The sequence below is a fragment of the Fistularia commersonii genome, chromosome 28 (genome assembly GCF_037954325.1).
Source record: "Fistularia commersonii isolate RoL2024-O1a breed Wild chromosome 28, RoL_Fcom_v1.0, whole genome shotgun sequence".
Lineage (NCBI taxonomy): Eukaryota > Metazoa > Chordata > Actinopteri > Syngnathiformes > Fistulariidae > Fistularia > Fistularia commersonii.
Genome location: NC_141311.1, coordinates 6,859,469 through 6,887,240, shown reverse-complemented (window position 1 = coordinate 6,887,240; position 27,772 = coordinate 6,859,469). Strand labels below are relative to the sequence as shown.

The 27,772-nt window shown below is 44.4% G+C and overlaps 1 protein-coding gene across 1 annotated transcript; it reads right to left on the bottom strand.

Moving 5' to 3' along the window:
* Nucleotides 1-9: 9 nt before the first annotated feature.
* On the bottom strand, nt 10-16,012 carry cntnap1 (contactin associated protein 1). The gene is made up of 24 exons (XM_086176513.1): nt 15,781-16,012; nt 10,366-10,467; nt 9,253-9,446; nt 8,795-8,948; nt 8,353-8,556; nt 7,937-8,121; nt 7,693-7,842; nt 7,312-7,573; nt 7,049-7,198; nt 6,800-6,974; nt 6,480-6,586; nt 6,256-6,378; nt 5,960-6,163; nt 5,718-5,874; nt 5,509-5,636; nt 5,228-5,401; nt 4,914-5,132; nt 4,584-4,823; nt 4,269-4,508; nt 4,012-4,139; nt 3,559-3,652; nt 3,234-3,464; nt 3,094-3,138; nt 10-1,629 (listed from the first exon to the last, which is right to left on the bottom strand). The coding sequence occupies exons 1-24, from the start codon at nt 15,839-15,841 to the stop codon at nt 1,445-1,447; spliced, it is 3,912 nt and encodes a 1,303-aa protein (XP_086032639.1). The 5' UTR covers nt 15,842-16,012; the 3' UTR covers nt 10-1,444.
* Between the last annotated feature and the right edge of the window lie 11,760 nt (nt 16,013-27,772).

Sequence of the window (27,772 nt, the reverse complement as noted above, 5' to 3'; positions counted from 1 at the left end):
TGCAAATGCTTTTTTTTTTTTTTTTTTTTTTTTGTCATTTGTTTGTTGTTTTATTACACATAAACAACAGTGCTTTTCTAATAAGGAGCGCCGCAGTGAGTGATAACCAACCTAAGATTTGATTACACCGCTGATAGAATGAAATCTTCATTCGCTCAGAGATGGGAGGGTTTTAACGGACAAGAGGCAGAATTCTAGACTTTCCACAGAAAGCAGCTATACAAGCAGCAGCAGCAGCAATGACAGTGCGGTCGGCCACTGTCCCTCGCTTAAAATTATCTGAGCAATGTGAGATGGAAATAAAAAATACACTCTTGTGGTCCTCTGTACAACTGTAGTTGTGTTCGTGCTTGTGTGTGACTTTGCCACACCACTGGGTCATGGGAAGCACCGGGTATCTCGGAAACCTGGAAGATGGATTGTGATTTATCTAACCCCATTGTGATCAGTGCAAAAGTTCTGCTTATTGTAACACCCTTTAGCACCAGGCTATTGGCAGCTAGACCATAATGCATGACATGCGAAAAAAAAAAATTAGATGGAATGACAACTGGAATATCAAGGTTACCGTGTCCACAACACGTGTCATCCCCATTTGCGCCGATGCTGCACCAAAGTCATGCACTCGTTCTCAAACTCACAAGGCGCAGTTCAAATGTTCGTTGTGGTCTATCAGCACTCAGGGCAGAGTGCAGAGTGCCGCTCTGCTAGAAGCTAAAGGCTGCGATTCCACAAATATAAGCGTATATACTTCATACAACCTTAATAGTCTCATTTTAGAGCTCCTTGTTTATCCTCTTTTGTTAGTTGTTTCTTTTTTATAAACAGTTCAGAAATTTGTTACGGTGGTTAACAAGCTATCGGATGACGGCTCCGACCCTGGAAAGACAGATTATGATTTAAACAAAAGTGACTACATGAGAGATTGTCCTAAGAGAATGTATACTTTCATGGCTAAATACTGAATACAGTTACGTTGCTGTACATTTGTTGTTAAAAATAAATGGCCCATTAACTTAGTTAGAATTATCTGAATTTCCGTTTTAAACGTTTTTCTTTAAAATACCTCTTTCACAGTCTGACGCGCGCCCTATCTGAATCAGCTATTTTGGGGTTATTTCGGATCAAGCCTTTTCAGATGAGGCACTTCAGTTATTTCACCCTGCAATACAGCGTGAGACTCGTTGGCCGCTCACTTATCACGGTTGGGGGCGGTGGGTGGTTCAAAAGTGAGTCAAATACGTACTATGGAGAGCACCAGGCACCTGATCCCACTCAACGGGAGGGGGGAGGAGTTAGAAGGGGCATTACCCAAATTGAAAATAAAAAAGGAATATGAAAAATAAAATAGCGAAACTTAAATTTCTGTGGTTGTTGTATAAGAGCTATTCGCCACTCCCTGAGGCAGAGTCGAAGCCTGCCCACCGTCTCGCCGGTCCCATCACTATTCATCGATTTCCGGCAGGTGCTTTTTTTCTCTCCGTAGGGTCTCCGTCAGGGGCCGGGCGCTGCTGGGAGACTCCAGGTTCTTGGGTTCGTTGGTGTGATAGCTGCCCTTCTGCTGGTAGGCGTAGACGTAGATGATGTATATGCCCCCCAATAGCAGCAGTAGCCCCAGGATGACAATGACTGGAATGGAACGGGACGATTCAAATATAATCTGACGTTCTTAGATTGAGTTTCAAATGTCTGTGTAAATTTTGTTAACTGTGATCACACGCCTCAAACTAAAAATATGAATCGCAATGTATTACAGTCAAAACTGCGATTTCCCAACAGGCAAAGCAGTTAATGTAATTTCTTTGCTCATTCGTGTATAACACAATTTCACTCATAGACTATTTCTATTCGGTTTTTCTTTCTTTAACGTAATTGAGAACATCCCACACTATCTAATTCAACAATAGATAACCAATGATTACAAGCGGTCTTATCAATTATAATTCTTTTTTTTTCTCCAAATGTAATTTGGCGGCGGTACATATTCAGTTACTTGCAGAAATCATTTTAGCAATAGCTTCAGCAGAGAAAGAATTCAATCATTATTCAATCACCTCCAATAATCGGCTTCGCACTCATAGGGGGCAGAAATTCCTTCATCATATTTGTTTACGACGAGATTGCCAACAATGAATAGTGTTTTAAAGGTAAATTCTTCATCTGCCCAACAAGTCAAAATCACTATAGGATAAGTCATTAGAGCAATAGACACAGCACAATGGTAAATGCTTGAGATTTGGGGATCAAGCGGAGATGATCTCAGATAACTAAGTTAGACAATTGTCTGAATGGCGTATTAATCTGTGATGACACCTCTGACGTCCCTGCATTAGCCTAACACATCTCTGTCCGAATCACGTATTAAGCCAGAGCATTTATCAATGATGAGCAGTGGCCTCAGCCCTCGCTGACTAAATATAGCTGATCCGACAGAGCTCTCAGACGGGGCTGGAGCTGGGAGCCCCTGAGCTGCAGTTTAATCCTGAGATGCCAGACTATCTGGCTCATAATGGGGACTTTTCCCTCCATCAGTGACAATTTACCGCAGACATTTATCTTTTAATAAGTTCAAAGTTCCATTTCGGGATTTTGAAAAGATTAAGAAATGTGTTTACATCATTTGTTCTTCCCAAATTTATCGAGGGGAAAAACCAAAGACAGCATCCTTGCGCTCGACTTTTGTTTTGTGAAACACTGGTGTGTGTCATCCTATGACCGAGTCACATTAATGCGCTGTTCTGATTTTTGACAGGTGTTGAAGTCATTGTAAACATTATTAGCGCTTCACTTGATTTAAGGGATAACCAGAATTGAACAAGTTACATCGAATGTTGTGATAAAAAATGAATGAGAAAAACAAGCTGGAATTTTCTGTAGTTTCTTTAAAAGGGAGGGAATTGCAGCTTTCAGTCAGATGAATAAACAATGAAAAGCCCAGAATGACCTCCGAAAACACTGCTGAAAGTTGGGATTAAAGGATTTTGTTCGTGTTTGTGTTTGTATTTGAGTAAGTGGGTTGGGCTTTCAAAAGGCTGACTTGTTTGATTCGGAACATCATGCTGAGTGAAAAAGAAACTCGAGAGAGAATCTTACCTATTATCCAGAACAGGCCCAGGTCATCGTGTAGATAAATATACTCTGAAAAGGAAACCATGAACAAAGAGTTAGGAAAGATATCAAAGAGATAATATGCTCATTTTATTTTTTACTGCAATTGAAAATAATAATCTCACCGATGGTTGTAAACCAGGGATCCACTTCCCAGGGGACATAGCCAAATATAGGCGGGAAGGCGCCACAGTTGGACTCCGAGACATAACCTTGTATTTTCACCGGAGGGTCTGTTTCATTTGGACGAAAGAATGCCTTTAAAGGGGCGTAGACGTTGTACCTCACTCCAGATATACAGCCAATGAACCCTGGGGCGTTGTGTCTCTGGATCTCATAGTCGATGTCTCCGACCTCTGAAAGACACAAAACAATCGGTGTCACAAGGACATCGGTGGAGGGTCAGAGCATTGGATGTTCTCATTGGCAGGAAGTTATTTGGACTTTTACCCATCACTCTGCCCAGGAACATGGACTTTGGAGAGTCGAATCTGGCATCTTCCACTAATGTTATCACCTCCACGATAGGCTCCATGTAGTCCACCTGTGGGGGCCACAAAAAGTTACGCACCGAGTCTTTAGAGGCTGAAGCGAGAGGAGCTGGAGGACCATAGAATGGCTAGTGAGAGGAAAAAAAATGTAGTTCAAGTCCTTGGAGCCAAAGAGACCATGCCCCATTAACGGACATTTTGTGCCAATTAAAAACCTGATAACTTCCTTACAGCTCTCAGTAAATAATAAATTTCACATTAGCCCTCACCAGCCCCTCTGGCTCCATGCACAAGTTTGTTAAAGGACATTAAGATACCGTGAAAAATGTCAGATACAGTAAAAAAATATATTCATTGGTTATAGCAATATACAATATGATATACTTTTTTTAGCATATCCCCGATGGCAGACCTGTGTTTTGATGGTCCTGTTGTGTCTGGTTATGTTGACGTAGTGTGGGAATCCATCCGCCAGGTTCCGCTGCGTCAGCTGGTACTTGTGGGTTATGAGCCCCAGTTTGTACCTTAGATTCAGGCTACCTGTGTAAGGAAGCCCAACAAAAAGAACGATGACTTCAATCAACAGTTGATCCTTTTGAGAGAGGGCTCTCTTATCCATCAGATGCAGTTTGATATTTCTCAGATTCTCAGTGTTTGAGCTTCTCCTACCGTCTCGCTTAAGGATAACCGCAATGTAATCATGGACGAACGAGCTGATGTATAGCAACACGGCAGGCTTCTGCGTGGTGCTGAAACTGAATTCGATGTCGTCCGCCGTGTCATTGTAGCCGAGGCTGAAGTTGTCGTAGTGTGGGTCGATCCAGTTGGCCCACGCCGCTTCGTCAGAGATGGGCTTCTGTCGTATGTCGTACTTCAGCCAGGAGCCGAGCTCGAAGTGGGCTCCAATGTCTTGAGAGGGGAAGAGAAGAGTTCAAGTTCAGTTGAAGTCCTCATTTTTTTTCGATGTGACCAAACTGTGCTCACCCTTATGGCAGTAGAAACCATCGAAGGCCGTGTTGTTGCAGTCACACGTGTAGGAAGCATAGCCCTCAATGCACTGACCACTATTTCGACATGGTATGGTAGCATTCAGACACTGTCCGGTACAGTTCCTCCTGATTCCTTGCTCTTCATTCACTTTCCCCTCCAGATCCAGAGGAACACCATTCATCCGTAACCCCCGAAGACATCCCAAGAAAGGTCTGTGAGTCTTGTTGGCGGCACCTACAAGACGGGAAAAATGGTTTTTAGAGATGTATTGCATGAATCTATTTTGTGCCGTGCCGCTGTAAGGGCTGACTATCGGTGACCTACCCACGAGAAGAGGAAGCGTAAACTTCATGGTGACGAAAGTCTGACCCGGGAATCGCCTAACAGTCCAGGGCTGATAGTCAACTTTGATCCGGGCCAGTTTTACATTAATCTCCGCCTGGACGAAGTGCCATTCGTTATCATTGAGAGGCACGGGGGACTTGAGTGTCACGTTTAGAATGCCGTCGCCAACCATAAATATGAATAACAGATTATGGGTAGCTGCAAGAACAGAGGAGAAATGTTAGAATATTATATCTCCAATAGAAACTCTCAGTTATATGGACTGATCCCTTCTGATAAGAGTAGAAACTCACAATTAAGCTCTATCCGTATAAAGTTTCGACGGTGATCATCAGAGTTCTCCAAGAAAACTGAATTGGCACGATAGGTTTTGAAGTGAAAGGAGATGTCAGCGCTGGCCCCCGGCTTGAAGGGAGGGAAGGTGATGTAAGTGGGCTTTGTGAAGGATATGGTGTTCCAAATGTTTCCTGGGGGGGAGGGGGACGAATTTCAGCCGGAAAACTTTTCAAACCACCTCCAAAGCAATTTGCCTCCGAGCAGATGCATCAGCACAAACAATTATATCTGAGCTCACTGTCTCCATGGCAGCGGATGGGCCCGACGACGAAATGAGCCTCCGAGCCGGTCCTGTTAGTGTCCCCCACCACCACCTTCCTCACAGGCAGGTGGTCTCTGAAGTCCAGATAGCCTTTATCTACATGCCTGGAAATCACACTGAGCGTGTCAGAACTTTCACTTGGGTCACACACACACACACACACACACTAAACTTGTTCCTCTCACCATTGTCTGTAGTCTGCATCGCAGTTGCACTGAAACCTGGGGTCGACACAGGTTTGGTTGATAGCGCAGCCACATTTTTGGACCTCCCGAAACGTACCTCCCCAGTAATAGTGGCTCTCGTTATTGCGGCCGATCCAGTAGGCAAAAGGTCTTCCGCCTGAAATGTTGTTTAAAACCAGAGTGCCATTCAAATGTTTTCTATTCGAACGCAAATTAGTTAATGGACTGCAAAAAGCACTCACCTGGGGTGTTGAGGAGACGGGACTTATAGCAAGAGTAGTCAATCCACTGCTCGCAGTACATGGAGGTGTTAGCTAGGGCGCTGACTTCGTCCCACGAGGCGTTCCAGTAGTGAACTTCACCTACATACGGGTTGTCTATTGAACTCCCCGTCACCTTGGTAGCTTCCACGCGGTCGTGCATTATCACCGTCCAAGCTTTGTATGCTGTACACAATATAATAATAACAATGTTTTAAATACAATTTATAAAGGTGAAAGGTGTTATCCTTCTGGTGTGGGTGTGCTGTATTACTTACATTTCATTTTGCAGTACACTTCAAACGGTTTCAGCGGTCCACTTAAATCAGGGTCGATGGTGTAGTTTCCCGACCAGTATTTACCACTGAGCCTGTAGGCTTCGCAGGACTCTTTGTACACCGCTACGTGAGAAAACGATCCATGTTAATAATAGGGAAATCGAATACGTAATTGACGTAAACGGTGCGGTTTTCCGTAAGAGGCGGGGGCTGGTTGCACTTACACATGTGACACACTTCTCCTTTATATCCGGTGTTTTCGCACAGACAAATAAAGTCATCCCAGGACTGGATGCATCTACCTTCGTGCTCACATGGATTTGGGGAACACCTGAAGACAAACAAAAGATTCACACAAAGTGTTTCGATTCTAGCGAGAATATAATGCTCATATATTTCACATTTTAATTCTCATTCTTTTCTGACAACATGAGTTGAATGCTAATTGAGCGGACCCATAGTCATACGATGTTTCAAGTTTCTTATCTTTTGCCACGTCTTCCTGGTGTTTCTCAAGTCAGTGACGGGGAATCGTTATCCGTACCTGTCAGTGATGCCACAGGTTCCCAGCAACAGTTCAGCGTAACGCCCCCACTGTCTCTGCAGAATAATGTCAATATCGAGCTGTATGTTGTCTATGAAGATGTGCTGCATGCAGCCGTGGAAACGGTTCAGCTTGGTCTCGCACTTCCTGACGGTGTTATTGGTCTGCGGACAACCTGAGCGTGGGAGGACAAATGCATTAAGTGAGGAACACACCTGCGGTGCATTTTGGCTTAAATCGGCACCTGACCTCCAAAAAAGTAGCGGTCCCCCGTTCGTATTGTGAAGGGATTTGTGATCTTCAACGGGGAACTCTTCTCCTCGTCGATGGTGAGCGTTAGCAGGTTATCTCTGGCCGCCAAGTCAATCGTGTGCCAGTAACCATCATTGAGCCTGTACCCTGTAGAATTAAGAAAAATCTGTCAATCACTAATGAATGAAATTAAATGCACAATACATAGCATTTGTTCCATGTAGAGGATTCGGTTTTGACGGCGACTCAGTTTGCCTAACCTGCAGCGAACTGGAGTTTTTTCTTGTCAGGCTGAAAAATAGTGACATTGATCTGGCCCTCGCTCAGGCCAAGCTCAAGGGCCCCGAGGTTGTCTGCGAACCGCGTGAACATCAGCAGCCCCGTGTAATCCCAGGAGCGGAATTGGAACTTGACAAGCATTCGAGGCATCCTGAAGAAGCCAGGCACCTGCAGGTAGTTGTTGGGCCCCGCAAAGGTCATCGGTTTAAGGAGAATGTCCCTGCAGGCATAATGCATCTTTTTCTGAAGAGAGAAAAAAACAAAACAATGTAACAAGGTGTTTTCACTCACAGTTTTGCCAAAACATTTAGCTGAAAGTAGTCATGTTGACGGTATTTCTAAGCATCTGCGTGACGCCTTACCTTTTGTGGTATGCGGATGTCAGGTTCCTCTCTCTGAGCCTTGTCGATGACGTTAATGCCGTTGATGAAGACGTTCTCCAGGCAGCCGCGGAAATTTGGCGTGGTGGGGAGGTGAGGCAGGTTTGGCTCGATGACTCCGCCCACATGCAACTGTGAGGTTAAGTCAGCCCGCCCCCATTATCAACATTTATCCCAACAAAGCAGCGTTACTTAAGTATTTAATTAAACTCGAACACAGGATTACCTGGTTATCCAAATCCAGGTGGGCGAACTCTCCGCTGCAGATGGCCGACACAGTGTGACTGTCCACTGTCAAGTTCACCTGCCGACCGTAGCGCTTGATGGTGACATAGTGCCAGTGCAAATTGTCAAGAAGGCTGCCAGCGGTCAGCGTAGTTCGACCGTCAACTTTGTGCACAACACTACTTCCTGAAAGAATGCAGAAAGAAGATGTTCTATAAGCTACAGTGGGTTTAGATGTCAAATATTGAGGCTATGAATCTAGGGAAGTACTGGGATCCCTAAGACCCGTGATTTAATCTATTATTTTAAGGCTCCCTTCTTAGATAGAGTTGGAGAAGGTACTTCGACTCAGCTTAACCCTTTGCGACTTCCCTCTGGCGCGCCCCCCGACCCCGAAAACGATGTCATGGGCTTTACCGAGACTGATGTGCAGGTAAAGACGACCCTTCTTCAGCTCCAGAGTGAAGAGGTCTCCCTGGACCCCCTCGCTGTGCAGCAGCAAGCCGTCCTGCTCCAGAGTCTTGAAGTTTATTGCAATGTGGTCAGTCAGAGTACGAGACCTCTTCCCGGGGTACATATAGACCACCGAGTCATCCCCGTTGTACTGCAGCACATAGGAATCTACAAATTTGCACATTTTTTAAAGCAGAGAATAGTGTTTAGATATATGTGCTTTGCTTGTAAGATTAAGAGTAAATGCACACTTTCTGGAGACATTTGTTGGATGTGTGGGCAAATAAAAAGGTTTTAGAGTGTAAAAGTGCACAGCTCAGATGAGACTGAAGTCAGCTATTAATAAAAGGGGAATAGTTCAGTTCGGGGATAAATATAGTTCTGCAGATTGTGTTGTCATATTCACCATAAGGGCAGCCGAACAGCTCAAGCCTCACACCGATCTTCCCTCCATTCTCCGTGTTCCACGCCAGAGGCAGAAGGCGAATGTGTTTAGCAGTAAAGGCGTAATGGAAGACATTCCTCTTCACCTGATAATAATTCCAGTTCCCGGGCATTGTCTGCAAGCAGGTGGGGACGGAGAGGCGAGAGTTATTGAGTCACCGCAACGCTGCGATCGTCTTATTAAGAGACCGAAGATGAAGTGAAGATGAGATTAGCGATGTCAGTGCGGAGAAAGATAATGTGCTTCGCTAACACCGTCACAGGGACCGAGACGAGAAATTTAACGGATCATCACCCAACCAGAGAATCGTCCCTCAAGATTACGGTAATCTTCAGACGCAAGTTAATTTTGCCCTCCTCCCTGTATCGGCTCTCATTCCCACACACACTTCAACCCGTCTGGGAAAAAACAGCACCCACAGAATTGCCTCCTCTCATGATGTACGGCGTCCAGGAGTCTGGCCTGTCCCCGTAGAGGAGGGTATACTTGGTGACCCAGTCATACGAGTTGAAGGTCCCCTGGGTCGCGATGGCCATCAAACGGTACTTCCTGCCCAGGTCCACCTGTAGCCATGGCTGTCTGTCCCTGGTGGAGGGAGACCATCCACTGCTGCCTAAAAGGAGGAAAGAGGCATGTTTTTATGGTAGGGCAGATGGAGTTTGTCAAAAATTATTGTTAAATGATTATTGTTATTGTTAAATCCCTCTTTTTTTTTCCTCAATCAAAACATTGTCTGATACACTTGACTTGTATGTGCAAAGCACCTTATATTGTCAATGCCATTTACCAAATTTGCTCATATTGCATGATTTCCTGTATATTTGTTCACAGAGTTTTGTTATATTCTATTTTTATAATTAACTATGTACTATGCATATTTCATACACAACTTATTGCATTATAACTCGTATCACTGCTACAGGCTGTCTAGCCTCAGGAAACAAATGTCATTTCATTCTAGCAGAATAGAAAAACAATAAGAATCCTCAAATCCTTCAATCCTTTTGCGTGCGTCTTGACCACCATTTTCACATTTGCAAATTTCCCCAGATGTTAAATCATATTTTCCTGACTGGTGGACTGATAAACTTTGCCATCAGGTGAATGTTTATTATAGCCCTAACAATTTCAGTTGTGAAACTGCCAGGTTGAATTTCAAGGGGAATTTGAAATCTTCATATCCCTCCTGATAAAATTGCACATTTAATTTCTTTTTTATCTTCGCTCTCCAATGGGTTGTTCAATATGGAGACACTCTCTGTTGGGCGGGTGAAGAAATTAAATATTGTGCCTGTGAGAGTAGCTTTTTTTTTCAACAGACACCATCTTTACTTTGAAAAGCACTGTGACTCATAACATTTGCCATTTATTAGAATGTGAGAATAATATTGCACCTGGGTTGCGTTTATCACCCGTCATTAGTTACGCCTGTTTCCTCATCTGTGGTAAGTCACGCTGCACACCCTCAGCAAATACATTTAAGCGTGATCTTCTCAAATGATATTGTCTATGTGTAGAGATTGAAAACTTACCATATAGTTTGGCAAAGTTGGCTGAGTACAGGAAGTTATATCTGGAAGAGGCCAGGAAGGAGGAAGCGTAGAGCCCGGAGACCAGCGGATCTACACAGTCTCCTGCAGAGACGAAGAGCAAGGTTGTCACACTACAAAACAAATGAAAAATTCAAACGTGCAAGCTCTCCGTGAGATCGTCCAATGTCTATTTGCGAAGGCAAACACACTTCCAGTTTTAGATGAAGATGCAGTATCTCTCAAGCCTCTTATGTTTGTTTGCTTTCTTTTTTTTATTCTGCTGCGTCATTTCTTGAGAGAGCACATGTCCTTTCTTATTCACGCTGACGTCAAACCCCGGCTGTGTAACCACTGTCCTGCATGTGGCCATAAGAGCGATGCCTCGGTCGCCCTTCTGCTGCAGCTCAGGCCTCGGGGCCGGGGCTATTATCTCGACCATTACTCTGGCTAATCTTGCTCATGTCTCTGCTTAGTATAAATCTGAAAGGGGCTAAACTCAATCTAAAAGCAAAGCACTGTCCCATTTCAAGTGCCAAAATGTGCCCTTTAATAATCACAAGACATATATATGGGTATTAGGCATGACAGGGGTATAGTGATATCTGCATATCGGAAGATTCATTCATTAATTTTCAATAGCACTTATCCTGCACTCAGTCACGGGGATGCTGGAGCCTATTCCAGTAGTCATTGGGCGAGAGGTGGGGTTCACCCTGGATGTGTCGCCAGTCGATCACAGGGCCGCATATAGAGACTTACAACCATTCGTACGACTGGCATAATCTCCCTTCTACATTTAACCTTCCGCATTTGTTTGAATTGTGGGAGGACGCAGGAGAACCCGGAGGAAACCCGCACATGTGTGGGGGAAACATGCAAACGGCACACAGAAATTCCTCCTCTGAGAACCAAACCAGGAGGCGGAAGAATGGCCTCTTCCACCTCCTGGGCGTGCCCTGTGAGGTTGAAGAGCTAACTGCTGTGCCTCTTTCAACATAAACTATGTAAGTTAACATTGGCAATTCCCCCCCTTACTTTGAACAATATGCAAGTCTCAGAATTATGACTACATTACAGAAATACAGGTATTGTTCTTCCTGTTTGGAAAATATAGAGAGTCAGCGTGCACCTGAGAAAAGGTTGTTACTGAGACATGTAAACAGGGAGATTGGCACAATTAGTATGAAGGTTGCAAAGGAGGAATGTGTGTAATCCCTTTGCAGAGGAGCAAGGGTAAACCCTCACAGCCTGCCACTTCAACCCTGAGAAGTCAAACGTACAGGATTCAAAATATGGCATGAATATAACCTTCCCTTGCCTCATCTTGAAATATTGCGCCCGTCCGGTAAGCTGAATTCTGTCCCATTTTATCCAAGGGCACGGTGCACATCCAGCTGGAAGAGATGTGCTGAGCAATGGAAAAATGACCTTGACTTCCTGCTCCGTCTGAGAGGCTTTTCTCATACTGGTTATTATACAGAGATCCCGGCAGCGCCGAGGATGATCGATGGCACAACTCTGCTGCAGCGCCACGCTGCTGGCGATTGAGCTTTAAATTGGCCGTGAAAATATTTAGAGTCCCATGCCGCTGTCACAACGACAAAATAAAAAAATCCAGTGGCTTCTAATGACCTGACATGTATTGACTCGTTTTAATCACTCAATAAGACATGATGGGGCAATAATTTGACTCAGAGGAGCCTTTGCATGAAGAATTAAATAGGTTAACCCAGGTCACTCGGCTCAGCAGCTCCTACCCTGTAGCAGGACCAAGGCACATCCCACACCCCCTCCCTTTCTCAACACGCTCCTTTCCCCCATTGCGAACTTCTTTCTCTTTTTTTTACCCACTTCTACCCGCTGCTCTTCCTGCCGAGGAGGGCGTTGTCAGGTTGCAGTAGCCGGAGAGGGTTGCGAGGCCAGTGCTGAGCATCAGTCACGATGGTTTCGCCCTAACTCCTTCTGATCCTCCACCCCCTCCCTTCTCTGCACCACACGATGGCCCTTTTTTCTGTTTAGCATGGAGAGGCTGAGGCGAATGCCTCAGCTGTAGCACCACTCTTGCTGATTCATCAGTCTGCTGCAAGTGTAGGCCGGCCTGTCTAGGCTGACACTTCTGTGTCCGGCTAGCTTCGTGCTGCGAGCAAAGACACCTCTCTCAGCTGTTACTACTGTGTATCCATTCACTGATGAGCCTCTGAGGATCTCCCGCTGTTAACTGATCACGGGTGCCAGCCGAAATAAAAACAAAAATGGTGAAACGGACAAACTCAGGAGGTAAAAATATAATCTGGTTGTATTAAATAATGTATACCCAGATTTCCAGACACAGGAGAAGATTGTGCCTCAGCTCAGGAATTTAGATAAATATTTAGACTCAAACAGCACATAATGATTCCTAACAATGAATTTACTTCCGCATCGCCAATCATTCAATATTTATATGTTATATAATACATACGTCTTGCATGAATTTAGCTTAGCTGTTCAAGGTCAGGATGTTTGCTTGCACTCCTGCCATGAATGTCTGGAAATGCACCTTTCCGATTTCACTTAGCTTATGCCAGTCGACAGCAACAACGTGCAAATCGGAAGCTAACTAAAGCGCCCATCACCAGCTAGTTGTTTGGATCTGTTGATAGCCATGGTGTCTGCATCAAGCAGTCTACTAGCTATAGCTCCGACATATACTTACTCCGTTCTAAGGTTAAACTTAAACCGTGCATTCCCTTTCACACGCACTCACACATCGATGCCAGTGAAGCTGCCATGTTAGGCACCAACCAGGCCATAAGGAGCAACTCGGGGTTCAATGTCTTGTCCGAGGACACTTGGCATGCAGACATGAGGGGCCAGGAATCTCACTTCCAAATTTTCTGTCGGAAGGTACAGGCAGACAATGCATGCCAGTCTGGATCAGCCGACAATCAAGCAAACAACAGCGATGACGGCCACAGCCAACAGAAATTCTAAAAGCAATGACAAATGGAGAGACCGGCTATCCTAGACGCAGAGGTCGGAGTTAATGGGCTTCCATGCAACTGAGGCTGGAATTAGACACCAGAATAAACAAAATAGCTACACCCACACTGTCAGCGAGCTGGACAGTTTGCACTTAAGACACCACATGTAGATCTGTGTTTCTACATCAGACTGTAGCTTTAGTAGCTATCAGCAGACATGTCAGCCTTGCAACTGGACCCTAACTGTATTTTGATGTTTTTTTGAACCAGCCCTTGCCGTCCTGGGCCTTTGGCGCTGCTACATATCACAGAGCGAGGAGGTGGCCTTCACCAAGAGTCCCCTGGCTCCACTTCCTTTCTGACCCCCTGACCGTTCGGCAAACCTTCTCTCGAAATGCATCGCCATCGAACCAAACGAAATTCTAAACCAGATGCTCAGCTGACCTTGTGTCATGCAACGGATCCCAACCAACTTCTAGACGTTAACATTTTTTTCAGCTGGTAGTTGGAGATTATTAATAAGGACCTCATTTGCAATATATCAGTACCTTATGTACCATACATCTCGGTAAGTAAAGCTTAAATCGGTATAGCTATGATTATTTCCTTCTTATACCTCGATAGATTATATTTTGATAGGATATCTTATTCCCTGTTAATCTCCCAAATCCACAGACAAAAAAAGTAGCAAAACAGACCCTCTGTTGCAAATCTGCAATTTCCAAATTAATCTTTCAGTCAGTATAGTTTATTATCATATCATACCCATCCAAGGGGAATTTTTCCTCAGTGAGATATAACCTTTCATTTTGACATTTTCTAAGCTGTCTTTGTGCCAAACAGGGAAGATGGACTGGCAAAAAATTCCTCCAAACCAAAGCAATTGGGCAGAATGTCACATCAGACAAAGCACCATTCCTTGTCTTAGTAGGATTTAAGTTGGTCTGTGTTGAAGCTAGCATCGTTAATCATTGCAGCTCCTGAACACATGCCTTTTTGTGGATAACTTTGATTTGTTCTATATAAAGCATGCTTGAACCAATGACTATTGACATAAATCTGTGTAAGCAACGGGACGCTCAAGTGCAGCAAACACTTTGAATATGAATGTTGGGGTTTGGGTGAGTGTGTGGACCGGGGGATTGAGGGAGCACATTGTTTGAAAGTCTTTTTTTGTTCAAGTCCCGCTGTCACAACAAGATTACGCAAAGGAAAGGTCTTTTTTTGAAGTCAAAATCTAGACCAGCAACTTTGTAATTCTGGAAATCAAAAACCTCCAGTTTGGCCGAAAGCACGGAGCCCTAACAGCGGTCACGGCCCGGGCATAGCAACTTTTGGCTCAGTTCCACCGTGAAACATGAAGCACATCCAGATCTCTGTAAAGAAATAAACACATGGATACCCCCGCAGGCCAAAATTCACATCCTCTTAGTTTCCTGCCCTCGACTGAATCGTCCAATTGTTAATGAGCTGTTAGTGCGACCAAACCCCAATGCAAACTGTCCACCATTCACAAAGAACCCCCTCTCCAGCAATGCGAATGAGTCATAGAACACACAATAGAGACAACCCAATGGTCAGTATCATGTAATATTTCCAGCTCACGTGTATTTTCACCCCGTGCTCACGGACTCGTGGGTAAAACACGACCCAGGAATCCCTAATCCACAGCCAAACCCATGTCATGCATCCTGCAGAGGTGCACGCTTCGCCTGCAGAGAACACATGTGCATCCATGTGCTGGACTCAAGGGGGGCTTTGACGGACAGGTGACGGGAAAACACGCCCCCCCCCCACCACCACCACACACACACAGACACACACACACACACACACGCACACCCCAACCCAACCCCCACCCAAAAAAAAGTACTGCAGTGGGCTGGTCCCGCGCAGGGCGTTGAAACAAGCACGCTCATCCGTGACAAGCAGAATGTGTTCGACGAATTTAAATGCGACAAAATCCAATGTGCATTAGAGAGGGTAAGGGGGGATTTTGCATCTCTGTCGTCGTCCTGTGCGGAAAAGCCGGGAGTTTCGCCCCTGCAGAAACTTGCGTGCAGGCTGGATGAGAGCACTGCAATGCAGACAGTCGCTTCCGCGCACCTTCTGCGGGACTGACGCTGATCGCCTATGCACTTTTTTTTTTTTTTTTTTGCTTGTCGCATCGCAAAGCATTGCAGTACACAAATCACCGACCCACAGCACAGTAAACTGCATGAAATCCACGCACCGACGCTGATTTTTAATCGCACCGCGGGGGTTTACCCTTCAAAATTAAAAAAAAAAAAAACTCCCCACGTCCCGGGCACCGATTTGCCTTCCACTTATCAACCCAACATCATCCGGTAACTTTCAGATATGACAACAGGCAACATATTGTGTTAATAACAGTGTTATGGGGAAAAAGAAACGATTAAAAAACGCACAGTGAGTGTCACCCAAGACTTACGTGATGAGCAATGATGGGCACCCAAAATTACGAGGCATATGCTCAGTATTTTGCAAGTCATCCTTCACTTAGGACACGTTTCTCCGCAAAGGGGTCTGTTATTTGGATCGCGGGTCGTCCAGCTGCATCCTCTCATCCCCTCAAGCCCAACTTTCTCCCGCGCGTCTCCCAACTCCTCTCTCCGGGATCCTGGGCAACCTCGACCGCGGCGGGGACGCGCCTTCGACGACACTGGTGTGCGGCACCTTTGCGAGAACGCGCACTGCCTTCTTATAAATCCTTTCGATTCTTGCCACACAAAGTGTCTTTTTTTTTTTTTTTAATCCTGATGAGAAACAGATGTCCTTATCTTCGCTTCCGGAGAAATCTGGAGTTTCAGATGCAGAATTTTTTTTTATGCTAATGCAGATGTATCTGTTTTATTTACTTGAAAGAAAAACAAAACTCATGCCAAGCCAAGTCCCACAAACAAGTCCTGGGGGGAGGGTTAAAATCGTCCAAATCGCAAAAACATGGTCCAGCTGATGATCACTTTCAAATGTGTCCTTCTCCCACCAAGATATCCCATAACCCAACCCCTCTGACTCCAAAGTTGTCAGCTGACACCCACTTAGGTAAGAAAGTCCTTAAACTGTGGAGCAAACCGGGCGGAAATCCTTCATCCTTGGCTGAGGTTGGATGCTCCAGCTGCAGGGTTGTCCTCTTGACCTTGTCCTGGAGGCCCGGTCCTCAGACCCGTGTTCTCACGGAAGAACCAGGAGCACACGTTTACATGGCGATGGCGGGCTCATCCCACTCACACATAAACTCATGTGCGGGGTGGGGATGGGTGCAGGGTTAGACTTAGGCGGGGTGGGGGTATTGCAATGGGTGGCACACTGACCACAAAAAAAAAAAAAAAAAAAAAAAAGCTTTGGGATTAAGAAGTGGGTTTATGGGACGTCAGTCAGTGATGATGTGAGATTGAACGCTGAAGCCAGTCTGGGGGATTTACGTGTTTTCAATCAAATCAGATTGTCAGCCTGTAAGCTCCCTGCCACTGGTCCCCCCCTTTGAAATGGCATAAGGGTATAGAATTATATCTGCGGAGGGACGATAACGGCGAACAAAGGGAAATGGTGTGGAAGCCTAAAGTAGGGCAGCAAATCATAATGCACAAAATTATTCACTAAGAATGAAACACATTAACCACCGTGTTATACTTCCTTAATACTCCAACTTCATAGTAGTTTTGCATGTTAGTAGAGTGCAGTGCAGTGCAGTGAAGACCAAGTTTCAACGGTCCCTGGATCATTTGGTTCTGGTCCACATAGAAAATCTTTCTCAGTACAAATTATAGTTTTTTTCATTTGGACTTCCGGATCTTATCTTGAAAAATGACTGTTTCCGCCTTTGCCTTACTGCCGCACTTAATATTGTAATTACCTAATATAAAGTGTAATTGTTGTATTCAGATTAAATACTGTGAACTGACAAAAGGTTTTTTATTTGAGCCCCCGTACCTCTAACCGGTCCGCGGACACATATTCATACATAAAATCGGTCCCTGGTACAAAAAAGGTTGGGAACCACTGCCTCATTGGGCATTTGACAATAGAAACGTCGGATTTTGGTCAAAATGACTTGTTTGAATTTGAAAAAAAAAAATTTGGGCTGTGATTTTGGATGTGAGTGGAATTTCAGTGATGGCGCATAGGTGTGAAAAAATAAACCAATAAGACCTAATAACCCAGTTGGTTTTGCTATTATGACGATAAAATCACCTTGTAGGTGAAACAAGCCTTTTTCCACTAATATTTTGCTGAATTTGTAATAAACTAATCTCACACTGTGGAGGGACTCAACACCAGGTATTGGGATTTGTTTTGTAATTCAGGAAATTGGCTGGGTTGAAACGTTGAAAACATAATGGTATCTTCTGATGACTTTTCGTCCTGCGGGCCTCTGATAACACATGCAGTCTGTAGACACACAAACGCACAGCCGTGCATCCTTCCCACCCATCTCCGCTCGGCCTGCTCGCGCAGGAGTTGCGCCTCTGCCATCTGTTTCCCTGATGACCTTTTACCTCTGACCCTGACGGCCTCAGATCCGAGTCCAGGCCCAATATGATCTGCTTGGGTTTAAAAACTCATCTGGAATCGGCATAAAGGGCTCAAGCGATAAACTGATTAACTGGAGGGGAAAAGGGCAAAATAAACAATCTTGGCCCCAACTGTTATTGTTTTTTTTCCTTTATTCATTTATTTGATAAATGTTTGAAGATTAGCTTGCAAAAACAATATGTGTATATTTAAATATCTTCCCCCTATTTAATGAGCCTTATGATCCTGACCCATTGCCCTGCCATTCAAGTGAAATATATAATACAATTTATGAACAGCCTGACAGCTCCAAGATGTTTAAACAAAAATGTCTTTATCATAAGAGTGACTGAACAACAACATCCTGAGCATTTGATAAATCTTATCTTGACAACTTGCATTTAGATCAGCATTTATATTTTTCCAGGCATCTCAGCAGGTTTTCAAGGAGAGTGACGTGTTTGTTCCCGGCCACCAGATGTCAGCTCACACTCAGACTTGGCTCTCTGTCTTCTCACTCGATCCACTGTTCGCCTGATTTGAGGAATCAGCAAATATGCCACAAAGGTCATGTCAGTCAAAACTCACATTCTACTGCTTAAAAATTCAACATTTTACTTTACAATTGAACTACGTGAGACAGGTGTATCAGAAAATTGCAGAATCAATCAATTTGGTTCAGTTTGAATCTGTGTTTGAATTTTTGGTCTATGTAGTTTATACAACCATATTTTCTTTTTTTTTTTAATACAGAGTATCACTTCTGCATAGGATGAGCAGTTGTTCTTCTATAAAATGTGAGCGTTGACAGGCATACAGAGGGAGCTGTGCTCACTGACTTACCCCACACTCCAGAAAATCCCAGGGGTTTCAGAAGGAAGAGGGGGCGTCAGCGTTCACCTCACAATTGTGCCGAGCGACCCGATGTCAAGGTGGACGGCTGGTTCCCCTGAGGTGAATCCTTCTCCACCGTACAGGAGTCCACTGGACGGGTGCGCCAACCTGCTGAAAGCCCGCAGGTCAAGGCCTCTGTGAGGACAATGGCATGTAAACCATCTTCTCTAAAGTGGGAATGAACTTTCTGTTTAGAGAAACCCTGGCAGTTTCAACTAAACACTTCATCTGCCATATGCTCTCTGGGCAGCAGAAAAACGTCGTGATCCAGAGCTGGTGTTGTGACACATCTTTTGCGGCCTTTCTTTTCATTCTCCATTCTAAAAATGTTGAAACAGCAGCAAGACCATGCTATTCATAGACCTTTAAAATTAACAAGAAAATGATTCGGTGAAAAAAGCAGTCTGATGTCCCAGATACCTTTTATTTCTCTCTCCTAAAGACCATCTCCTCTGTGTTTACACAGACACACAGATGGAGATTCACCATCAGCTTGTTTCTCACTGGGACGTTTTATGGGGATCAGATAGTACTTTAGTCCGCCCCCATTAGCCCTGTTTGTATTTTCCATAAGGGTGCGATTGTACACTGTGAAGGACATGTGTTGTGGGTATGTGTGTGAAAACACATACACAAACACGCGCACAAAAGCTGATATTCTCACACATAGACATACATCAGCTGAACCGCATCCACGGGCACGGGACACACGCACACACCTGCTCACACATGGGGTTGAGTCATGACTCATGCCCAGATGTTTCCACGAGATAGTTTGCTGATCTGTTATCATGGCTGAGTGCTACTTGTCATGAAGATGGATGAAGGAGTCAGTAATGTGCTGCGTGATGAGCAGCAGCCTTATTTATGTGTATCTGATATGCTAAACTCAAAACAGAAGGGTAGAATGCTGACAATCACTGTTTTTTTTTAAAGCCAATGTCAGATACGAGGGAATTCTGCACGATTCCTGTTGGACTCAGAGAACAGGTGTTTGTTTTGGCCGGTACCTATGAGAACCCGGTGTCCTCACTCGCCGGTGGCTGAACTGCAGTAAACAGTTCTTGAAAAAAAGCCAGTGTGTTCACAGGTCCCTACACACCAGCGGGACCTCCTGCTGGTGAGGACCAATCCTGGCAGAAAATAAAACCCAACGTGAGATGCACAGTTGGGGGTATCCCACCTCTGAGGACCACCACAGTGTTGGTTCAACTGGTGTGTCCCAGACAGCTGCGACAACCTATTTGAACATTCCAAATGAAAACCCTGGACGACCGATCAAAGAGACATGTTAAAATGGGATGAAAGGGGATTGTGGATTTCATTTGAATTTAGTTTAACACAAAGAGGCAATCTGTTAATAAGCCTGTGCCTCTTTTTGAGCTTGTCAGCTTTTTGTTGTTTTTCCATGCTCCTTATTCAGGCATGTTACTGTACTAATCTGCAGTATCTTTGGTCCATTAGCATTTAGGCCGCCGGCATGTTGTTATTCTCATTCTAGCTAGGCGGTAATGAAACCCAATGTCCTCTATTGGTCAAAATCAGACGGAAGTATTGATTATTGAGTGATGCAAAATAATGCAAAACAATGATACTGATGATTGTGGCAACATGTCAGATCGAAATATGCTTTCATTGCGGTAGCAGGGTGGGGATCTACACTAGAAAATGTAATGCTCACACTTTCGGAGCATAAATCAGCCAACTGGACATGCAAATCACTCCCGCACAAAGCCTCAGTGCAATCTGGACAAATAAGTTTTACCACAGCAAAACAAAAACCATCAATCAATGGAGAATGAATCGATTCACAGGAACCTAGATGACGGACTTGTGCAAAGGTTAAGGAAGAAAGAGAAATGCAGAAAATCAACAGAATTTATGCAACCTTTATTTTTCAAATGTTCGTTATAATAAAATACTGCTGAAAAGTATTGGATAACCACTACATCGGACAGTGAAATCCCTTATCGACATGTATTATAGTCTTTCCAGCGATACCATATTTAGACTTGATTAGATCAATACATCCATATCATCCTTATGAATACGCAGCTCATCGAAATTCACTTTAGATTCCTGAAAACAAGCTGTATGCTGAAGTAAATGGCGTCACACCTGTTGTTGTCTCTGGAAACCGTTAATGAACGTATACGCTCCCTTTTTTCGAGGCCGATTAGAAGATATAGAGTGCACATGAAAACAGCTCCAGCGAGACGACAGCACAGACACCTGCCATAAGAACCAACAACAGCTGCGGCGTATTGGAGATGCATGGAGATGAGACACTTTTGTTCCCTGTGTTTGCTGCTAACATGAACACACACACACGGTGGTTTTACACATACAAAGAAGCAGAACAGTCAATGACACACACATGCACACAGACATGCACGCGCACACCACTGGGTTGTGTTTCCCTCGTGCAACAGACAAGCCACAGTTATTTAGTCTGCCTCCCAGTTTGTTTGCCAACTGTCTTTTCTCTTTTGTTGGTCTGCCTTGGGCTTTGTTTGATGTGAACTGCTGACTGCAGCAAATGACCAACAAAGTGACAGTTGTAGCTGAAAGGATGATGAGTGAGGATGAAAAGGGGTGATGCCAAATGGCAAAGTGTGATGGTGGTCAGGTTGAATGAGCGGAAAAAGTTTCCGTGTTTAAAGAGAAAGAACCGTACAATTCTATTGAGTCAGTTTCATGTCATATGGAAATCCTCTGGGCTAACGTGGAAAAGAGTCATTCAGCAGTGAGTGATTCATAATGTCTGGATATACTTTTCTCTTCAAGGGTCTGCTTATCACCTTCTACAGTAGGCCGTTTTGTGCACACACAAGGAAATCTGACATGCAAACTGTGTCATAGAGCTCCAGTTAAGTACCTTTGGCAGCAAAGCAACAGAACAGATTGTCCTCTCGATGCTTGTCCCCATTCACTGCTTGCAGGTGGGGTGGGGGCTGGGGCATCTGGAGGGCAGCGGTTTGCGCGCCTAATGGAAGACTACAGCTCGGTAGATTATGTGTTTAAGACCATCTCACACTGATGTCATGTTAAAGCTCGGGTGAAAAAAAGGAAAGCCGAGGTGTGCTTTTTAAAAAATCCAAACTGCCTCTGCCCCTGTGTGGTCGAAAAGAAATGAAAGAGTATTGCTCGTAAGGGGAGTAGATATACGGATGGGGAACCTTTAGCGTACACACTTAGCCAAAGGCTGTCCTTAGTAAATTTGTGTTTTAGGGTGTTTGTGTGTATTAGTGTGTGTTTAGGGTCGTGGGAGGGTATAGAAACCAAATACAGTCCTACTCCTTGCAGGGTTCACCCTCTCTAACCATGAATGTTGCTTTTGGAGGTCACGGCACCTAGCAACAGCCGGGATCGAGTCCTGGAGGAAACATGAGACAGCACGCGCACACACACACACACATGCACGCACACACACCCACACGCACACACACCCACACACACACAAACATACAAAGAGTTTATACATTTGCTGATACAATAAAGATTTAAATATACTAATGCCATGATGATATTGCAGGGCTGGGTGCATATTTCTGCAAAAACAAATGAGCCATGTAGTTTTTAAGCTCAACCTAATATACAGGATTTTCCTCATTTTCTCGTCCGATTATGTGTCTCTGTGTTTCCTCCCCATCTACTGTAGAGTCTCATGACCTGTCACTGTGAGCAGACTCATATTGTTAGCAGTGTCATATTATGGTTTGTGTATTTGAGATACTGCCCAAAAATGATCTTACCAGTCACAGTCACTGCGGCCTTGGATTTCTTCATTCTTGTTTTGAGAGCTGTTCCTGCTTGCAGTTGTGTTGTCAGAGTGGAAAATCACAGGAGCCTGCATGGGGTGAATTTCCCAGTAAAGATGCTCGCAACTTTGACCAAAGAAATATGAGTTCAGTCAATTGCCCTAGTTAGAGCTGCTATCCAGGCACAAGTATGCTCTTTTCTTTATAGAACAGTAAGAGCAGCACTAAAACTGATAACAGCAGCTAGACCAGGAAAATATAACGCACAGCTTTAAGGGCATTTTTGCAAACTAGAAAAAAACAATCTTCCAAAAACTCTTCATACCTACTGGAAAACTCAGTTTTAAACCATTTGCAGTAGATTCACACATGTCAAATCCTGTTTATGCACACGGAGAAACACATGTGCACATATTTAAGTGCACACAGACACCACTAATCCAGTCCAGGTTCAGATTTTGGCATTGTGTCATCAATTCTGTAGTCAGCACACTTTCACACAGTCAGCAAACTAAAAATAGTTGAAGGACCCTGGCTCCTTGCCAAGCCTCCCCTAACTGTCAATAAGTTATCTTCTCACTTGCAGTTGGTGTTTAACCTTCGGTATCACAATCATTGACAGCGCCGTCCCAAATACACCACATGGTGAGTGTCACTTGAAAATCATTGGAATCTGGACTGCTGCGGTGTACATGATAGTACAGTTTGCGCGGGCAACATTAAGGGGAATTTACTGGAAAAGGGAAAACCTGTTCTCCGATAATGCAGCAATGAATATGACCACCCCCTGCAGAATTTTAGGTAGTGAAATAGTGCGAGAGAGTGTTTGAGCTCAGCAGGGCATTTTGTCCATATTTTCCTGTCTCCTGTCTGATGTCTTTCAGTATTGTTTTCTTTGCCGGTTGTTTTGTCTTCTTCTCCAGCTCCCATCTCAGCTCCTAGATTTTTATCTCCTTCGTTTGATTATCCACCTCTATCCCTCCATCTCTCTTTACCTCTAATTCCAGTGTGACTCCGATTTGCCTGGATTTTGATAACAGTTATGAGATAAAAATGATTTGGGTATTGTGTCTCTTCTTATTTACATTTTTCCCTTATTGTGGAATGCCATGTTTTCAAATCCCAGTAATGGATGGTTTATTGTGTGACAGTGATCGCGAGGGGCCCCTGTTCGAAGAAACCCTGTGTTAAAAATGTCATTTTTAATGAGGGTGGCGACTGAAAGCCGTTGTAGTTATTAAGCCCAGGTATATTACACATGGTGCGGCTGATGCTAGTCAGTGTGTATTTGAGGAATTGTCAGAGAAAATCAGCTCAGCAAAATGGATCCGCAGACTAATGAGACCCAAGACCCACTCCTGAAGTATAGAATATCATCCAGATTCCTAAAACCCCAGAGGCCTCTGTGCAACACCATTATTCACACATTGTTGCACAACTTGCGCTGGCAGTATATGTGATGACAGGCTGAGCCAGTGTTTAAGAGTTTGGAATGCTAAGTGTTACTGTAATGAAGCCAGGCAAGGAGAAGAGTTGGTGAAATGCAAGGGTTAACTAGGCAAGAGGGTCAGAAGTTGAACCTGGGTATGTTTTTCCCAGACAGGCCTTCCCTTGACACAAGCCTGTCTGCCACAGTCCCTCGGAACAGATGTGTCCACAGTTGGAAACACCTCCCTCTCGGAGATGTTGCCAATACTGGTAAATGCTCTTCCTGAAACACGCTGGACAGGACAAGACAACAGAAAGTACTGGACATGGTATCACCATGAACCCAGATCCCAGCCCTGGAACTCTGCAATCACTCTATGACAAAGTGTGTGTTCAGATAAGCAGTGTGTACATGTCATCTATTTGTCATAGATTTCATCAGGGGCCTTCATCGTCATTTCACCAGGGTTCTCCACATTTGCGGCTGGACTGTCACAAACAATCCAAAAATCACAGCCGGACGTTTCACAGATGGACTTTCAGGTGAAGTGGGGCTGTATTTAAAGAGCTCAATGGCAGCCATATCCAATTACAAGGACCGGCAGCTCTCAAACAGCGGCCCACTGTTCGCTGGCCCTTCGCGAACAGCTTCAGGTCCTGCCGCTGTCCGACCGAGCAGACAGGCCTGGCGGTGGAGGCCCGGCAGCACAGCAGGGTGAGGGTTAAGTTCAATGCTGGACACAGCGCGGAGGAAATCATCTCTGAGTCACGGGTGAGTGGGGGTGCGGGGGGTTGGGTTGACGAAGGTCAGTTCCTATTCTAAATCCTCAGTTTGGGGTTGTCAGATAAACTCCGACCTTTGACCAGCCTCGTGAGGAAAAGTTCACCGAAGAGTTTAAGAGCCTCTCACTGAATCGCCCGCGCACCAACCTCACCAGACACTCTGGCACAAAATAAAACATTGACAGCAGACATCTCGCAGCATTTCCAAAACAACTCAAAGTATTTGATCTATCATCATAAAAAGAGCGCTTATGGGGGGCGGGGGGTGGGGTGAGGTGGGGGGCACAACCCGAAGCCCGTCAAATGTGAGCCTCTTGGCGGGCCAGATTTCACATCCATTTCTGTTGACAATCAGTCTGGCTCACCAACATCCTGGCTATAATGCGGGTAGCTCTGAAACAGGATCCTGCGAGCAGAAAATCAAAAGGGAAAGACGGTCTGAAGGCACAGAACGAGAGAGAGAGACAAGGGAGGGAAGCAAGCTCTGCTCTGTCTCCAATCAACATGACACGTGCAACTTGCATCTACTCTACGTCTCCAATAGAAACCCCACACAAATTTCAACAAACATTGTCAAGAGGAGTGGCAGGCAAGAAGCGGAGGGGAACCAGCCGTGAAAGTAAAAAGATGGAGGCTTAAATTGTATCAACATTGTCACAAACATAACGCACAGATGATGGTGTGTACTAAAACCAAAAGGGCTGCTGTTACTTTCAATCAACATTAAATTTCTACTCTTTTGAAACTATACAAACAAATTTCCCATCAGCTCAGCATATCTTAGGCCCTTCAAAAGCTACTCAGGATTCACACATCCCCGGCCAGACCGGCTTGTGTTCACTCTGGGATCCCGACCAAATCATCTCCTGATCCAGTGCTTCAACCTGACCCACTGTATCAGGTTATCTTGCGTGCATCTAAATGTGTGTATGTGCGTGTCTGTGTGTTCATGGAGAATCATGTGTCATCTCCTGGAAAGACGTCGGCAGAGGAGGACACTGAAAGGGGCAGGGAGATATTGTGTAGTTGCTTCCTTTATCCAAGAAACAGCTTCCTCTGATACTCAAGGAGCGTGTTTAAACGTATGTTTTTTGTATTGACTTCAGCTCTTTCAGAAACCTTGTATGGAACAGTGTGTGTGTGTGTATGGGGGGGGTCTTTTCTTTTTTCTTTTTTTTTCTTTTTTCACTTTTCTAGTGTGGGCTGAAAGAGTGAACTCTAAAAATAAAACATATGTTCCTCCAGGTCTGTGGGAGCTGGGGCCCCCGGTGTATTGTTTTGGGATATGGGGGAGGATCTGGCCCAGAGATACTGCAGAGTGGATACAGACAGAAGGAGGGGTGTACTTTGAAGACTCCAGTTGAGGAAATATTTGCTCTAGCACGTGAATCTACCAGTTGCCAAAGTGCAAGCCTCACTTGTAATGTTGACTTACATGTTGAAAAAGCAAAGTACAGTAAAACGAAATAGATCAAATTCGGTTATATTGCTTCAATAATATTTTTTTTCCATTGTAACCACTGAGGGTTTAAATGTGGGCCAGCACGTGTGTGTGTGTGTGTGTGTGTGTGTGTGTGTGTGTGCGTGTATTCCTGTTAGAGACCATATCTAAGATGGGGTGAGGGGTGGTTATTGCTGTTCATAATGCAGAGTGTATCTGTGTTGAAAAGGTGCATCCATGAGAATTTTTATTGATTTACAAAGCCCCTGAGGAACCAGCTGGAACAAGGCTTAAAAGTATCTTCAGGGGAAGAAACATGTGCTCATGTACGGTGCAAAAACTGTACATAACATGAATCAAAAGAGCCATGTCTGTGAAGCTAAGGCGGGCAGACTGGAGGCTGTGAGGGCTTCTTGGTGAGGAATGGGTTAAACCCAGCTGAGCTGAGTGTTTGGGGGGAGTTATCACAGAGGAGAGAAGGGGAAATGAAGGGATATTAAGGGAGAAATAAGCATGAACACAGAGGGGCTGGATGTATCACATGTCTGGATTTAGCAGCAGCTCTCTTACCTCCTACTGCTGTATCTTTGTAGACTGTTCAACAATATGGAAGGGAGTGGGGGAGGAGTGTGAGTATTCGGAAAATCAGAGTGTTTAAGTTCTGCATCAAAAGGTACATCACTCTGAATAGTCACTGAAAAATGTGTTAGGCCTGCTCTCTGTTCTAGCATGTATAAAACCACTCATGCTCGACATGCCTGAATATGATACTTTTTTTAGTTTCAATAATTACAAAGTGTCATTATTCATTATTAATGATGATCATTTGAAGTTATTATTCGCATTAACTCATAATGAGAAACATATTTATCATTGTGTCACAAACATAGCGTAGGCACTCCGCCCGGGCCTGCATGTTTCCATAAATTCTTTGGACCAAAGTGGTATGTGTACATTTAGAAAAGAAAAGGGCAATGATGTGGAAGTTATGTAAACAAGGACAGAAAAAAACAAAACAAAAAAACAAGACGTACTTAAATCTAAATAAAACCTGAAATGTTCCTGTGAAAAACATATTTGTAACTACTTATCTAAGTCCTCCCTGCCTTATCCACAGTAATATTTGTGATTTATGACCATGTATACACACCAGAATATTAGGCCATTTAATGGAAAATTAACTAATTATTTTCTCTGGCTTCAGTGCAAAATAAACTAGGACTTTCTCCCTACTTCCTCTCCAAATCACACTACTCATGTGATGGATTTTATACATGATATTCCTTCAGATTTCTCAGAATCTACTAATCTAAAGTCCACAGCTGTGCAGCCATAGACCTTTGGCCTCACATAAGCGATATGGCAAGCGTAATGGGCCTTGTCCAAACCCTTCCTTATGATTCAGATAAGTCATATTCTTATCTGTGCATGTAAGTCGAGATATTTTAATTCCAGAATGAATGTCGCAGATAACACATTAGACCGATCAGCGATTTTTCAAAAAGTCTTTATTGCCAGACCGTCAAGGTGATATGAATGATTTGATTACTATCATCACCTCAGGACATGTGACGCTCTGTCAGCGCAGGGGTGGGCGTGTC

Bases quoted from the DNA above. Each gene is read 5' to 3' on its own strand.
- cntnap1 (XM_086176513.1), bottom strand. From the start codon at position 15,841: ATGACTTGCAAAATACTGAGCATATGCCTCGTAATTTTGGGTGCCCAT. The intron at 9,447-10,365 runs GTAAGTTTTCAA...TCCTCCTTTTAG, and splicing joins CAACTTTGCCAAACTATATG to GCAGCAGTGGATGGTCTCCC. The intron at 8,557-8,794 runs GTGAATATGACA...GCAAATTTGTAG, and splicing joins GCTGTTCGGCTGCCCTTATG to ATTCCTATGTGCTGCAGTAC.